Genomic DNA, 17,052 nt, shown 5'->3' on the forward strand with positions numbered 1-17,052 from the left:
CTACCCCCTTCTAGCTCACTTTAAGGTGGATGTAGAATGGTGGCGAAGGCTGGGCCCAAAAACGGTTTAGCGCGACTGCAGCACAGCCACTTTGGGCGGCCGAAACACTTATATAATGAAATTCAAAAGTACAAATAAAAATGCTACAAAACAACAAAAAGAAATGAATATTTTAATGCCACGTTTTATAAGTTAGGTGAACTATTTCAGCTAATCATTACGCCGAATTTTGTGATTTTTTTCAACGCTCTTGTTGCGCCCTCTGTTGATGAGTGTGCGGTGCATTTGCAGCGCGACTTTGCAGGCCTTCTTTCGGTACCCGGCCACCATGCCGGCCACTGTGACTGCGGGAGCTTACGAAGCGATTTTTTATCTCCAGCTGCCTGCTATGGCGCGCCTTGGAAAACGTGCAAATTAAGCTCGCCGGTCTCGAAATGGCACTTTAAAAACTTTTTGTCGTCCTTGCACGTCGCCTCTCTGTCACCGTTTGCCAAGACCTGCACCCCGCTGCACCGCTGCAGCGTTTCCTTCGGTGTACGGCCAGTGCGAAACCTTTTCCCGAGGCTTCGCGCTCATCGCTTCAAGCGCTTAGCTCTGCATTTCAAGATGAGCTTGCGGCATGTGAAGAAACCTTGCTCCGTGGCACATTGTGACAGCGTGGGTTGTACCGTGGGTGTCTTACCAAGACTACACCGCTTCCCTCTGGACTTTCGCAGGTGAGCTCTGGCCGTTGTCGTCTGCTCTAGATATGCTTTTGTCGGGCTTTCCGCGCATATCGTAGCTGTAACCGTTTCATACGCACTTGGCTGCATGTTATCGGGATATTTTAGTAAATTGCAGGGCACGCACTTGCAGTTTTAAGATGTGCAAAAGACACAAATCATTTGTCTTATTTGTAGCTAGTTTCGTGCAGCCGACTGTCACCAGCGTGAAATTGATACCGGGCTCTCATGAGCAACCACGTGCCCTCTACTTGCCGCATGGTCAATTTAAAACCAACTGCGCTGCCTAACAGCTCTGAGCATGACATTAATGGGTTTTGCAGCACCGTGAAGCCAATTTGAGGATCCCCTCGCAACTGACAGCATCGAAACTCAACCATATGTGTATGTGCGCCGCATTGAGTGTGCCTTAACTGAATTCGGCCAGTAGTAGTTATTGCCGTTCTACGTGACTGTCAATGAACTCATTTTGCCTCATCGCTCTCGTCACTCTTTGAGCATAGAAAAGCAGCTAGCCGCGTGGTATCAGGCGATCGTAACCGCACTCTGAGGCTTGGCGCGAGCATTTTCTACCATAGGTATAACGTACTGCATTTAGGTGAAAGGAGTCTTGGCGTATTGACGTTTGGAGTATATGGTATTCATTTGGGTGCCGTTGTATAACGTTGATGCTGCATCATGTACAGGTGCAAAACGTGGGTGCAGTTCTGCCGCAACCTCAGCCTGGAGAAGACGCCGTGCCAGCTGCGAGACCTGAGGGCTTCTTCCAAGCACTTCGAACTATTTGTGTATCTGCGGCCAGGATGGCTGCGTCTCGATGCTGTGCCTACTCGAGGAAGGAGTGGCTGTACTGAATGTCCTTGCACTTCAAACTGCACTTCATGTATATGTTAGTTTGATTAGAATTGCTTCAAATTACTTCGGTTAGCGACAAAAATGAGGTCTCGAGGTTGTGCGCAGGCCCTCTGTATGGTGTAATCCTCTAGCGATGAGCAGATTTGTTGATGCTAAAACTTGTTTTTAATATTCTCATGCAGGTGTAAACATAGCTGCTATATTCTTTCAGTTGAAGAAACGAAATGTGAAGAGTAATCCCTGTGTGCTGCATGGTCTATGTGTTGATGCGCCTTCTTATGTCTGTCATGTTTGCCTCAATGGAAGCTGTCGTAGCATTGTTTTCTATACTTTTCAATTTCCTACTTGGCAACGTTCGTGGAGCTTCAGGGCTTTTTCCTATCCGCACTGTGACCATTGAGATGAATAGCCAGCTTAAAAAAACTACTGCTTGAGCTGCCTGTGAGGCGCATTTTTTGTTGGCGTGCTTTATCACTGTATTTGTTAGGTTGCTGTAATAAACCATAAATATGAAAACCATACTTGCCGTACACTGTATTGCAAACTGTGCACTTGAGCCTGTGCTTTGTGCATCATACCTTGATGTACTCAATAGTACTGGCACCAGTGTTTACATCAAGGTTTCCACTACGAATCATGCATCCTTAGCCAGCGTCTGAAATGGTTGCTGCCTTTCTATGCTGCCTTCTTTGCCAGTAACTTTCATTGGGTTCCCAATTGCACATTAACAAGGCCATAACTAGCAGGAACGCGAGCACATTTGACTGGCAAAGGTTGGTGCGCGCTGAAAGGCAACCTTCTAGAGATACCGGTTCGAAAATGCGGGTTCTATAAAAAGACCACTTTATAATTCGCGCCAAAAGCATACGTATGTGTGACGTAATTCAACGTCACTCATACGTAGGTTGCCCCCCGAAATGAGGGCGCTGGGGTGCCCCATGAGCCGCCATTCTTTGGACCAATGGGCGTCTATGGAGCCTTCGCTACCATGGTATATCTACCTTGGAAGCGTTCGCGCCATTCGCGCGTCGTTGGCGTAGAGCACGCTGCGTTGTGTTTACTATTCGTGTTCGTGTAGTGCAAATTGTACTTTGTCATCTCGCAAGAGTGTGCTCTCCATGTGCAGCCTGCTGACAGCTACTTAATGCATTCGTTTGGTAGCGAAATGTGATTTCTGTCACCATACAAGATGTCCTGCGACCGGCTGCCCTATGTGTGCCAAAAGGCTCTTCCGTCATTAGCAGGTGTGTGCCACTGTATTCTTTGTTTTGTACTAGCTAGCTTTTTGACAAGGCATATCACTGATTCCTAAAAATGGTCGTCTACGATGAATTCGGTGAGTACCTAGTCTGAACTTGGCCGAAAGGTGAGCGCATGTGTGGTGTTTCTCCAAAGAACAGTGTTTACTGGGATTTCATTGCACGGGACGCTGCACGGGCGCTTATTTCTACTCCTCTTTGGTAAGCGCATTCGAGTGGGAGCGACGTGGGGCTTAGATAAGTTCTGCATGTTTCACTGTGAACTGTTAGCGACTGCAGTGCATGAGTTTTAAATCAAGTTCGGGCTCACTGCAAGCTGATGGCAGTCTCGAAGGAGGAGGCACAGGGTTTCATTGAGTACCGAAGCGTGGGTACCCTTTACAGAAGCCTGTCGGAATATTTAAGATACGTTGGTCCGTATTTGTGCTTTGTTTGCCTTGATTTTTTTTTTGCTTGCATAACGTATGTGTGCGTGTCGCCGAGGTGTGCCGCTCAGAGGTAGTTGATTACTTGGAGAGAGAACGCGTCACGCGAAGAGAAAATATGTAATGGAGCATTTATTTTGGATTTAGTTCAGTACATATGAAAACACTGTAATTAGGGAGTAATTACTTATTGACATCCACTCATTGACATTGGCTGCGCTTGGGTGGATGTCAATGAGTAATTACTCCTTTATTACAAGTCTACTCCATCTTGGGGGATTCCCCTAACCATTTAACCAATACGAAAACATTAATGCACATGCTGAATGGATTAAACGCTGGCCTCTTGAAGCTTATGTTCATCCCTCGTCGATTCAAATTCCTTCTGGCTGTCTGGATGGTAACTGCTTTGCCACACGCTGCACCTCAAGCTGTAGGCCCACTTTGCCAGACAAATGGTGACTGGCAGTTAATTCTGTAGCCTATTGTGATCCCTGCAAACAAACCTATTTTCTCGGTTATGTTAAACTTCCTGATATTGTTTTCCTTTGTCACATATTGTTGCTGTGAGTCGTTTGACTTCTGACAGTAATATCACAAGAAAAAATTGTGCCTTTATGGTGAGCATGCTTATAAAGGAAATGGGGTTGAGATGTCTGGATAGCCCACTGTCAGGTGTTGTAAACAAGTTGTGTGAACAAGCAGTGGATGACATCTCGATGCATGCAGCTTGCTGATAAAATATAGTAAGAAAGAAAACTCTAAGGCCCATTTCACATGCAGCGATTTTTTCCTTCCGACGCTGTGATTTCCATTGGTCTGCGACAGGAGGGAGTGTTGGTCTGGGCACAGATGGGTTGTAGTGGGTTGCTGTCTGGCTGGAATTCAGTCGCAACGTTGGTGTGCTCGTTGTGCGACTGACAGTGCAGAGCGCTGAGACATCCTGTGGCACATGGTCACGCGGTAGAAGTTGCAGTAGTGAAAGCAGAACTTGTTATTCTTATTAAAGCATACGAAATAGGGCATGGCATCTAAAAGTATGCATGATTATACAACATCAACGCATTCCATTTTGCATGACTGTATTTAATCATGGGTTGCTTGTGCAAACATTCAAGCAACCGTGCATGTCACTTTGACCGAATTTGCTGGGTATGCGTTATGTGTGAAAGCACTGACTGAAAATAGCACTGCGACATCAGTGACATCAGTGCTAACTAGTTATGTGTATTTGTTAGTGGTGTAGAAGTAGGGTGGGGTGATGTAAGCTCTAATGCTGTAATTTATTTATGTATTCATAATACCTTGCAGGCCCCAGAAGGACATTATGTTATTATGGGCATAATGTATGTAAATATTCATTTTTCATAACACCATAAATGCATGACACAGTCTATCTTATGACTTTGCAGAATGCTTTGAGCTTTACTGTTGCACACATGAACTATGAGCAGTTGCCCTTGACTGTTCTTCTATGTGGACTTTTGTGTTTTTCACTTGGTCTGTTTATTTTTGTGCAGTCTTGCTGTATTGAGCATGGCCTAATTGTGCATAAGCATATTGTGTGCCCTTATCCCTATGTACGCCCCTGCATCATGTGCAGGCACTGCAGGTATTTAAATCTGTAATTATTTGGATTTTCATTTCAATGAAAGCACTCTTTTGAAGGTGGTAGCTGTTGTTTCCTGTAAGAACTAGATACTAGTGTCATTGCATTATATAGTGGTGATCTTGTTGGAACAGACAGCAAGAGCTGATATTGTTAATCTGTTTGATTGTAAAAAGCAGAAAAAGAAAGTCTTGCACATTAGATGGTCAGACATATATTTGTGGCAGTATTGTTGGTGCTCATTACGGAGAGGGATTTAGTGAGCACAGTGTCATTCTGCACCTGAATGGCACTTGAAAAGATTGGATGAAATTTTTTTTTTTTTTTCAATACTGAAAAGGTGGAGCAGCAACATGTCATTTGCAAAGAGCAGATGTGAGACTCTAGAGGTTATTAGTGGAACGTTGAGGTTTTAAATGCTATAGTAATAAGGCACTCATGCCGCAGAAAATCCGGTGTCGGTGTCATTGACCATGAGTGAAAATTACACAAAAAATCCTCGTAGAAGTAACCTAGGAGGCAGATAGGCCACCAGGGTCATGTAACCTTGTGGCGTCATCACAACCTGTCCACCGGATTGTGAGCAAACTGTGCATCATGGCAGGTGGCAGTTAGATTAATGATTGGTCGCGAGAGGGTGCTCGGGAAGAACAACCTGGTCTCGCAAGCACTTCCGGTGGGAGCACCTGCCATCGCAGGGCAGTGCCGCATCACTTAACCGCTGCACTACTGCACAAAGAGTGGTATGAGGACTTCTAGTGATCTGTGAGTGTGAAGTAGAGAATACCCAACTCCGCATATGTGGAGAGAATACCCAACTCCGCATATTAAAGCTGTCGCGTTATGCTCTTAAGGTAAAGCTTAGGTTCCCCCTCCATTTTTTCTGAAGTTAGTCTTGTGAAGCTATTTCTGTGAGTAGTTCAAATATTGTTCGGAGTCAGCTATTCTGTCAAAACATATTTCATGTTGGCTTTATGCAGTTAGCTGTGTAATACTTTGAGCTGTGCATTTCAGCACATCATACTGTAAGCCGCCGCGGTGGCTCAGTGGTTATGGGGCTCAGCTGCTGACCCGAAAGATGTGGGTTTGATCCCGGCCACGGCGGTCGAATTTTGATGGAGGCGACATTCTAGAGGCCCGTTTACTGTGCGATGTCAGTGCATGTTAAAGGACCCCAGGTGGTCCAGATTTCTGAAGTCCTTCACTACGGCATTTGAAAACACAAGTATACACACCCTTTCAGGTTTTTAACATGAATGCGCGAGTGTTGACCATCGAGTCGATAAGCGCCATATCATGGAGCACAGGAACGAAATACACAAAAATACACACATGTGTGCAACGTAGAGTCTTGTGCAAGCGTCCTGTGCAAGGCTGTTTTGGGTAATGCACTCAATCCCACTTGCCTTTAAGTCTGTTATCGCCTTCTGTTCTTTTTTCTGCATGCTGCTGAGAGACGAAATTAGAAAATGCGGTACCGCCTTCCTTGCAGTAGCGAAGAAAAGTGTGAAGTATTAAGCTAAACAGTGTGATCAGATTTCATGGCTACTGCGCTACCACATGGCCTCTTATTTATAACTTGATGTCAGTGTTCATGAAAAAAAAAGAGTGGAAGACGATAACGGGCTCAATAGTAACAGGTGTTGGGTCCATTTCCTGGAACAGCTTAGCAGAGGAGACTTGCACTGGACTGTTGATTGCGTGCACTCTTGCACATTTCGCTGCTGTGCTCCGTGCTATGGCACTTACCGACTCTGCAGTCGACACTCACGCGTTTGTGGTAAAAAATTGAAATGCACACAGCTGGTCAGCAGAAATTTTAGCGCTTCCATAAGCGGTGTAGTGGGGATGCAGAAGTCTAGCTATTCACAAGCCTAATCTTTATCAAGATTATACAGTACCAAAGAGGCCTTTTTTGGTTGTGTCTTGTTCTTGCATATGATTGTGTTTGGAGCATAATGGTGCCCTTTGTCACTTATGATGCTAGCCATGAATATTTCTAAGCTCTCTTGCTGGGATTTTGCTGTTGTGCTGCTTTTTCGCCTGTGCTGGTCTCCTTGTGCTTCAAGCCTGTTGCATTGAGCAGGCTCCTGAGAAGGGCAGAGACAGTGTTCCAGTGGTGAAAGTTCAGAAAAGCAAGTGTGGTAGTGCCTCGAAAATTAAGCTGAGAATTATAAATAAATTCCAGGGGTGCACTTAAGTCTGCTTTAGGTGCAGTAACCGTGCGTCCTTCCTCTTTATGTGCGTCCGGCATCTTGCCTCTGTCAGCTCGCCTGTGCGCTCCATCTGCTGGATCAGCGTCGTACATTGTGAGAGGGGCTTTCATTGGTTGCCGCATGATGCCGCTATGACTGCACTCCAAGTATTGAGGAAATTTACCGGAAACCTACATCTGTAATTTAGATGCTCATAATTACTTATAATGTACATATCTCTGTACATACCTCACTACATATCTCGAAGATACGTTTCTGTGACATCTGTGCATTCACTAGGCTCGCCTTTATTCAACTTTAAACGTTGAACAGTCATGGCAGAGTGGAAGCGCTTCCAACTTGGCCCGGGTTCGATTCTCACCTGCTCGCCGTTTTCATTTTTATTCAGTTTGTGCGGACACACTCTGTCCATAGCTTCTCTCCACAGCTTCTGGAGCTGTATAATGTACCGCTGTCAGTATTGCTCTCAAGTTTGTTAGCGTGACTTCAAAGTGACGAAACCATTTGACAGCAGTTTTGACTCATCATGGAATCAGTTAATCACCAGCCAGACCCTGCCTCGAAAGCATTTATTTGCATGACAGGAGGCCATATGCTGACATTTTGTTGTGAAGATGCCGCAGATAAAATGAGCAGTGTTTTATTTTCGAAAGAAACTGTGTTTCAAACTCAAAAATATTAATCAAGGTAAGAAACATTCTCAGTATAGAAATTGAATTTGCTCGTTAGTAACTTCGTAACTTTGTATTAGTAACTTTGTTAGTAACTGTTAGCTGCGCTGACAGCAGTAAAGTTAGCTAAAAAAAGACATGAACACAATGAATTAATAAAATGTTTTAATTTGGTTATGAACTGTGTTGCAAACTCAACAACACGCAGGAAAATTAGAAGCGTCCTCAGTTTTGCGATTAAATTTGCTGTAGGGTAACTTCTGGCTGCCATGAGGGCATGCTGGTAGTGGTAAAGCGGGAACATGGTGGCTTGCTGGAAAACAGCTGATTCCGCGTCAAGTTCCTGCTTTTTTATGGGTCATCTAAAAGCAAGGTACTGTGCAGATGTATTAAGCGCAGAAAAATGTGATTGAAGGCAGTGAATGCTGTGGGGTGCGCAGAGGTAAACTTGCAAGGAGCTCCCTGCACGAAAGTCGACAAAGATGACTTTTTGAGGCAAGTTTGTTGCCGGTGGTCGCTTACTATCGATAACAAAACTGAATGAATGCGACCATGGGAATGAACGAGGGTGAGCAAAACGGTTAGGCACACAGTTTAAACCTTCTCGCTCATCTCTTTCATAGTTCTGCTACAAGTTGTTTCAGTGCAGCACATGTGTATGCAAGTGAACACTGTTCTAGGTTCCCACTATTCCCCGTCTACAGAATTTCCCCAGCCAATACCCAGAAATCCAGGGAATTGGGGTGATATACCTTTATCATTTGAAAGAGCGATACCACCAAAGAGCACGTGCATGTCCGTTGCCCAAGAGCTGATGCTCATCGAATTGCTCGAAGAGCATCCGCCCTTGGCATGGGCTGCATCAGAGCTCTTGCCTCCTGAGTATACGGCGGCTCACAGGTAGGAGCTTTGGGAGGAGATTGCCGCTGCATTAAATAGAGAGGATTCGGCAGTCAAGTCCACAGAGCATTGGCGCTGTACGGCACGTGGAGTTGGCGCAGCTGCAAGTTGGCCAAGGGTGAGCTGTCAACATTGGTCGGTAGAGGACTGCTTGAACTTACTATTCCGCATCCTATCGCGGGGGCACCGGTGGCGATGCTCTGCCGAGGCTGGCTGGCCGTGTCATCAGCTTATTGGACCAGTGAGTGCCACGGGCATCGCGAGGCCTTATTTCGAGCAGGTTGCGGCCCCCCACCAGCAGCAGGTATGTGCACTGTCGTTAGTCAACTGCTGTGACGTTACACACCATTGCAAAGTTTGCAACTTGCTGGTAATGAAGGGTTCTTGACCAAACGTCATGGTGTAAGCAATGCAACCGTATGATGAACTTCAAGACATTCTTGTTTGAACATGTGGCACTGTGCCTTCTTGCAGGAGCAGCCCAGCCCACCTCGGCCCCCCAGAGTTTCAGTGGGCAGCGAGCCGGCGATGAGCGGCCTGCAGAGGGAAGCCCACTCTGCTGCTGGTAGGTGAACTGCTGTTGAAACCATTTTGTATGTACGCCTTACAGCTTGCGTACACTGCTGATGACCTCATCTGTGTTTTTGCTAAGTTTGGAAGCTGTAGGAGTGCATAAACTCAAGACTACAGATGCAGCCTCAGTTTCTTTACCTTCTCATTTCTGGTAGTGCGTTTTCTCCTTCATTGTGCTGCAGTACTGGCTCAGCACACATTTTAGTCCTGTACATTTCACGCTTTGCTGAAACTGCCCATTGAGCAGTTGTCTTGTGTAATGATCTCATAAAGACGATGCCAGCGAAGCGTCCCGGGTGGAGGAAAGTGAGGAGACGCTCGAAAGCGACGAACTGCTGGCGGAGGAGCAGCAGCAGTATGCTGACACAGCCAGTAAGTTGACCTGCCAGTATGCAGGCTATGCAGGCTCCTCATTACCCTTTTTTGTAAGGTGCCTCAAGTGAGTAGCATTTGCTGGAGCATCACACAGTCACAGTTGTTCTAAAATCTCCACAAAAGTTTCCTTCATATCTGGCATTGGCACGTTGGGCAAGCTTTTTTCCTCTTACAGCGGGAGCTGTGATGAGGCTCATGTGGACATTGAGTACATTGAAACAATGCTGCCTTTGCCGTAGCACTGATTGTAACTGCTTTTGAGTGCTACTGCTCCCCTCAGACATTGTACCAAAGAGTTTGCGTATTGCGCATCGAGCTATATTGTATGACAAGTGCACATTCAGTCCGTTTTCGCTCCGACAGGCACCCAGCAGCAGCAGCAGCCCACCGCACCGCCCGTACTCCCCACACTGCCAGTTCCGGGCCATCCGGCGCGGCGGAGGAGGCAGCTAGACGAGGAGGTGGACGAGCTTCTTCGCCAGACACGGCGTACAGCAGACCTCGCTGAGGCACACAACAGGCAGGATGCCGAATTTCAGGCACGCCTCCTGGAGGTACGTGCTCACAGCATGCGCTACCTTTTTTTACGGCAGAAGCAGCTGCATGCAACGTAATGTTGCTACATTCACCGTTCCAAACCTGTGCTTAAGCTCTGTGTGGCTACCTCTTGTGGGACGTGGCTCAGTATATTTCAGTAGGTCATCTATAACATGAACGAGAAACGAGCCTTGAATGTCTGTTAGGAGCAGAAATTTGCAAGTGAACATTCTTGTATGTGCAGCATCTCAACGAGGTTGCTGCAGAGAGACGGCGGCTGTTAGCCGCCGTGTCAGATTTGGTGGCAGCAGTGCGGGACGGCAGGGGGGAGATGGTGCGCCTGTAGGAGCAGCTCGCGGTGGCCATCAGCTTCATGCTGCTGCTACTGCACAGCCGGGTGCAGCCGCCATCAAATTAGGATTTTTAATCTGGTTTGGTGGCAACCTTTTTTTTTAAAGCCTTCTGCGAGACGCAGAACCTGTGACATGTATTGTTTTTTTCTTATGAGGCTCTTTACCTTCTGCAAGACACAGAATGTGTGGCGTGTATTGTTTTTTTTTCTTAAGGTGCCTTTTTACCTTCTGCAAGACGCAGAAGGCGTGACATATATAGCTTTTTTCTTGCAGTGCCTTTTTACCTTCTGCAAGATGCAGGTGTGTGATATTCCCTAATCAGTATTTTTTTGCATATTTCTAATGGTGCCTTTTTTACATTCTGAATATACAGATGCACGATGTCTAGTCATTCTGTATCTGCATTTTTCTGATGTTTTACTTTCTGCAAGATGCAGAAGTGTTAGTAACCTAACCATTGAGCTCCTGCAACGGGGCTTTTCATGCTGTGTTGCCTGCATTGCAACAAGCTGCATATTTTGTACAGCTCTGCATGACTGTGCTTCATGTTTTGCTGTGCTGTGAAAACTTCCACTTGCGTACCACCTCACTGATGCAACTGTGATGTTTACGCCTCTATATTTGTGTGAGGATTTTCTGCTCAATCTGCAGTCATTGTGACCTGTGTGACTTGTACTAAATGCCATGCACTTAGTCATCCACCATTTTCATTGAAACTGCTCCACTGTTCATCATATGTAGTGATAATGACCATTTGTGATATCCACGCTTTTTGTGCATTGGTACAAATTATGTACATTTGTAGTCATGTAAGATGTATTATGTAGTACTTACTGAACATTATACTAGTTGTGCACCATGTTTGTACGCATATGCACAAAAATGGGCTTCCTGCCTGCACAAGCTGTGCAGAAGCTGTGATAATTACCATGTTAGCTTGTAGTCTTCCGATCCTTTTATTATCATGTCTGCATGACGATTTCTGCTGCACTTGACAGGACATGAAATTAGCTGTCGATGTTGTGGCATGCAGTATATTTTGCTAATGCCTGCACTGCTGCGACCACCTATGTGAAATGGTGCAGTATGCAGTAAAAAACTTAGTGGTGCGCACTGAATAAATGCTTTCCGATTACAACAAACATCACAAACATTTCCTGCCTCGCTCCTACATTACACTGTTTATTCACGCGCTTCATCACGCAAACAGCGAGCACAGGTAGCTCCATACCCAGCACAGCACAGGCAGGCTGCAAGATGACGGCAGTGGAGGTGGGTCCACATGTGCAACAACGTAGGACGATGGATGTCTTAAGATGCTTTTGGCTTGCTGGATGAGTTGTTTTGACGCGAGTTTCGACTGGAGAATTCTGTGAAGTGGCTGTATGGCAAACTCTATGATGAACTGGGAGGTGTACGTGGTAGAGAGAGGACGTGGTTGATGGTCCTTTGCGATCACAAAAATGAACAAGGGAGGGGAAAACCTCAGGTTGCTTGAGCCAACGTTTCGACAAGGCAGACTTCGCTGCAGACTTCCAGACACACACCGCTAACAAGAAACAATAAAAAAGCTGCCACTTGGCTAGCTGTAACCAAAACAGCCACGACACACACAGAAGCATTGGCTGGACACTGTCTTCAGTGGCTGCGGTGACTTGCCTGGCTAGTTTATTGCCTTTGTTGGTGTAGCCTGTGCAATCATGCCAGTCGCTGCTGGAGACGGTTTCTCCGCAGCTGGCAAAAGACGTGCGCGCACGGCTTTCGTCTGCAGGTAGGTCAGGTGGGTCCCAGTACATGGCAAATAGCCAGCAGGCAGAGGCGGGCCATTGTCCTCTGGGGCAGGGGTATCCTCATCGTCCACTGGCACATGGGCCTCCAAGCACAGGTTGCGCAGGGTAGCATAGGATGCGATGATGACAGCCACTCGCTCTGGCTCGTAATAGAGTGTCCGGCACCTTTGCAGGCACAGGAAGCGGCTCTTGAGCACGCCAATGGCGCGCTCGACCATCCATCGCATTGAGGCGTGTGCCGTATTGTACAGCCCCTCTGGAGACGATGCACTTGGGTGGCCTGGCACAGGTGTTAGTAGCCAAGGCTCCAGAGGGTACCCACTGTCTCCTGCATGACCAGAATGATGTGCTGTTAAGAATGTTCTTTGTCGTGACTGATCTCAACAGCCTTCAGATATGCCCTACTCTAGAATGGAAGATTCAGATCAAGCAGCCCACTGCCAGGTTTTGCTGAACATGAAACTCATGGGAATGTAGGCAATGCACGACTGAGATGTTTAGGCAAACACCGCTGTAAGGACGCACTTGTGAGCTCATATTGATATAAACGATGCATTACTATTTCCAACACGCCAGAAGTGTCGTACAAATGCCTTCTGGCTTGGTTTAGGCCTGAAATACCATCCATTACAACAGTGCTTTATGTGCCTTGTGTTTCTGCTGCATTCAGTAACACAGGGGCGACAACATGCATGAGGCGCACCTATCGTACCGCATTGTGTATTCTTAAGTGCAACTAGCACGCCGCATTCTTGTAGCTTCAGTGTATGCGAAGAATGGAAGATTCAGATCAAGCAGCCCACTGCCAGGTTTTGCTGAACATGAAACTCATGGGCATGTAGGCAATGCACGACTGAGATGTTTAGGCAAACACCGCTGTAAGGACGCCCTTGTGAGCTCATATTGATATAAACGATGCATTACTATTTCCAACACGCCAGAAGTGTCGTACAAATGCCTTCTGGCTTGGTTTAGGCCTGAAATACCATCCATTACAACAGTGCTTTATGTGCCTTGTGTTTCTGCTGCATTCAGTAACACAGGGGCGAGCGACAACATGCATGAGGCGCACCTATCGTACCGCATTGTGTATTCTTAAGTGCAACTAGCACGCCGCATTCTTGTAGCTTCAGTGTATGCGAACCGCTGTAGCTCAATATATTAATTAAGACGGCTGTCTTACTGCTTACACGGAAGAAACTCGCTGTCCTCCAACATGCCTCTCACCACCTCACGCTGCAGACATAAGTAGCACCAGGGGAATGTGTCATGGCACGATCCGGGGCGGCTGATGTCTGTGGCCAGGGTGCAAAGGTTGGAGTCGCGGACCTGAAAGAAAATACAACACAAGCTTAGACATGAACTTTCAGTGTCGCGGCCCAGACTTGCAGCCGAACGCCTGCAGTCAAAAACAGCAGAGGATGAAGTCTGCTCGCTATCATGGTGTTTTAAGACGTAATAGCCCTTGTGGCTCCAGAAGGTTGCCCTGTTTGCAGCATTGCCCTGCGGTGCCTTGATGGCGATTAGTGTGCCATTGACACACCCAACGACGCCGGGGGTGCTGCCATGGCGATGGAAGCCCTCCTTCACCGCAGCCCTCTCTTCGGGGCTCACCGGAAAGCGAACTCATCCGTTCCATTACCCATCCTTCATGATCACCGCACACTTTTGCTAACTTTCGGTTGTGCTATGCTGACGTTGGCCTGGTTGCCCATGGCGCTTTGAAAACTGCTGGTGGGGAAGAAGCGGAGTGCGCACAGAACCTGCCTCTCCACTGACAGTGCACTTGCTTGCAAACCTCCCCTTTCAGCGGCGAGTACGTGACACTGCTGCCACACAGTGTCCTTCTCCAGGCGAAACTCGTGTCAAAACAACTCGTCCGGCAGGCCAGAAGCGTCTTCGTAGACTCTCCAACGTCGTTGCTTTTGCCACATTTGCCGCCATTATCGCTCGCAAAGATTGTGAGCGCTTTAAAGGCTACTTTTATAGCTCAAAAGTTTCTATCACATTCAGCCTGAATAATTAGGTGCGCAACGTCATCACTTCAGCCGTGTTCACTACGTAAATAGCAGCCGCCGGTGATGCAAATATTCAGTGTCCGCAGGCCAAGGCCGATCAATGGGAGCATTGCATATGGCGGCATTGTGAATGTTTTGGTAATGTTTGAGTATTGAGAGTGGTACGTAATACGATACCTATCGACAGCTTCTATCTAATGCTTCTGCCCACAGCTCCTGCCCACAACTTCCGTCCACAGCTTTCGGTGATGGCACTCCCAAGACATGCTTTCGAATTAAAACATCCAGGGTCATGGAAAGAGCTAAATCTTGTGCATGCAATATTGAGAATCCATGTAAATTTGCATCCCTTGTATGTCACACTCCAGTTCTGCCTACTACTACTACAGGTCATGTGTTAGGTCATGGGCACATGTTGCTGTTGTGATAAGGAGTGTTGCTATCTAAATGAAAAAAACTGTTGATTTCTATTCTCTTTTTTTCTTGCTTACAGTGCCTTAGCGACATAGTGACCCTGCGAAGTGGCATGGTAGAGAGGCGGCTGTCTGCACTGTGCCTAATGGGAGTGGATCAAGCCTGCTGTATTGGGTTGGTGCAGAATTTTCGAGTCAGGTGAGCTTCCATGTGGAGGCATTGTGGCAGCGTGCAGGTAAGTGCACTCTATAAGCAGGGGTGTTTCTTTCGTAGTGGGAGTGGCAGCCATGTGTGGTCTGTTGTCCGAGGGGGTGGTTGTATTGCAGCCCGAGAGAAAAGGGCGCGAAAATAAGAGAAGACGCCGGGCACAGGGCCCAACGTCCAGTAACGGCGAACAAACAAAAAGAGAGCGTTTATTTGCGGTAAGCGGCTTATATACCCTCGGCTAGGCACAATGTTACTTGCACAGAACTGAATTCAGCAGGTTGCCAACACTCAACAAGGAAAAAGCTACACATGAGCACATGAGAGCACCACATTACGAGTGCTTGGGGCATGATATTATCCACGACTCGGTCGAAATTACTTTTGACCCCGAGTATAGGCAGACTATAAGACTCTGCATATACGTCGACTCCAATTATTAGTCGACCCTGCAACTTTGGAAGGACATTTAAAAAAAAAACGTTGACTTATACGCGGCAATATACGGTACATGAGGATGAAATTTCAGGACGGAGCCGTGGCAGGTCTCATAGTGCTCTCCTCATCCCTGAGGTCTCCAAGGTGCTTTCTTATGCTGCTAAGCAGGCACTTGGCTCATGCAACACTGCACCCCACATATGTGGTACCCGCCTCTGCTGGGACTGGCAGTAGAAAAAAAGGAACAGGTATTGCTCACTCAAGTGGTCATTTTTGGAAGTATCGAATGGCTTCTGAATTCTGCAGTCTTCTCGGCCAAGACCGTAACATCTCTTTTCTTTGTAAACTCAGCTTGCTCACTTGATGAGTACAGCACCCTAACATCAAAACCTGGGACGGTTTCTGTGTTCATCGAGAGGTTCCAGATATTTCAGAGGGAGGAGAGGGATGCGACAGGAAGAAAACTGAAAATTGGGCGACGCTTTGTGAAGATTATATTTTCTAAAGATTCCTTTTCCCTTTCCTGAAGAAAACGCAGTGAGTTACCACTGCATCTTCCACTTCTAGCCACAGACAAGAACGATGTGCTGATCTTGGACAGTTTTTTCTGCACTATAAATAACATTTTGCTGAGAGTATTGTTAGGAATGGTTTTCTCACAATTTGTATACGATTTGTGAGAATTAAGTATTATATGGCATTGATGTTTGTTTCTCTGAAGGCTATCTTCACAGAAACGAATATGTGGACTTGTCGTAAAGCAGTGCCAAAAAATGATATCTGGTAGACACTATCATGGAACCTACAATCCCAATTGTGTTCGCCACTACTGATGCTGTTAGTGTTTGTGGTTGAAAATTTATACGTTCTACCAGTAAGAGAAGTTTGCAGGTCACTGCTGCTAAGAAAGCGCAGTGACTTCATAGCTTGCGAGTGCAGCCTTTGATAGATAAGTGCACCTGGTATCAGTGTACAGTATTGTGTATCTTTATCGTGAAAACTTTCAAAAATTTTCTTACCTCAACCGCTGGCTCGTTTGTGGTGAAACTGCACACAGAGCTTGTGTATTATGGCAACTTTTGTATCGTAGCAAGTTTGAGAACAGTACTTCTTGAGCCATGCATGATGCAAAAACGTAATCGTCTGTGTCGAGATCGGTGAACCAAAACCCAAAACACCAAGTTCTTGCTGAAGGGCGGCAGTAGCGCCATTTGTCTTCTGCAGTGGAAAGCGTCACAAGGCGCCAAGGCGAGCGTTGCAAGGAGCGCGGGCCATTTGAATGCGCCGTTCTGGCCGTTTCATCTGCTTCATCTGAAGCGCTTCGAACATTTTCGGCCAACTGAGCGGAAAAAATGCCAGAAACAGCTATTTTAACGAGGCTGTGCAATTAAAAGAAGATTGTTTGACGTCTTTTTTTTCGTCGAGTGACTTTATCCAATTCAGCTTATATCGTCTGCTCCCGTGTCTCTTCTAAAGCACCGGAGGACGGCGTCGCGAAGTCCTGAGCTGTGTTTTTATTGTTTAATTTCGTTGTGTGGTGCAAACTTTTTATTCTTCGCTGTTGTTCTGACGTCCTTGTGTCACTGTGCTGTGGTGTGTTGAGGTGCGGTATGCCAACTTACAGTGGAAAAGAGAAAGCGGCGGCAGTGGTGTGGCTAATGAAACAAACTCAGTTCACTGTGTCAGCAAACAA

The 17,052-nt window shown here is 46.6% G+C and overlaps 1 protein-coding gene and 1 long non-coding RNA gene across 2 annotated transcripts in view; both read left to right on the top strand.

Moving 5' to 3' along the window:
- The first annotated feature begins 326 nt into the window (after nucleotides 1-326).
- On the top strand, nucleotides 327-2,096 carry LOC149362420 (uncharacterized). Its single transcript, XR_016288500.1, has 2 exons — nucleotides 327-716; nucleotides 1,409-2,096. It is a non-coding gene; the product is annotated as an uncharacterized LOC149362420 (long non-coding RNA).
- A 514-nt stretch (nucleotides 2,097-2,610) lies between these two features.
- Nucleotides 2,611-17,052, top strand: part of LOC149362421 (uncharacterized) — a 68,454-nt gene continuing 54,012 nt past the window's right edge. Inside the window, exons 1-4 of the mRNA XM_089573004.1 lie at nucleotides 2,611-2,821; nucleotides 9,132-9,222; nucleotides 9,969-10,159; nucleotides 14,797-14,952. Of these exons, the coding sequence (XP_089429130.1) occupies nucleotides 9,186-9,222; nucleotides 9,969-10,159; nucleotides 14,797-14,919 (351 nt within the window). The 5' untranslated portion in view covers nucleotides 2,611-2,821; nucleotides 9,132-9,185 and the 3' untranslated portion in view covers nucleotides 14,920-14,952. The remainder of the gene's footprint in view (nucleotides 2,822-9,131; nucleotides 9,223-9,968; nucleotides 10,160-14,796; nucleotides 14,953-17,052) is intronic.

Source organism: Amblyomma mixtum, chromosome 2 (genome assembly GCF_055824585.1).
Source record: "Amblyomma mixtum isolate Tamu chromosome 2, ASM5582458v1, whole genome shotgun sequence".
In the NCBI taxonomy this organism is placed as follows: Eukaryota; Metazoa; Arthropoda; class Arachnida; order Ixodida; family Ixodidae; genus Amblyomma; species Amblyomma mixtum.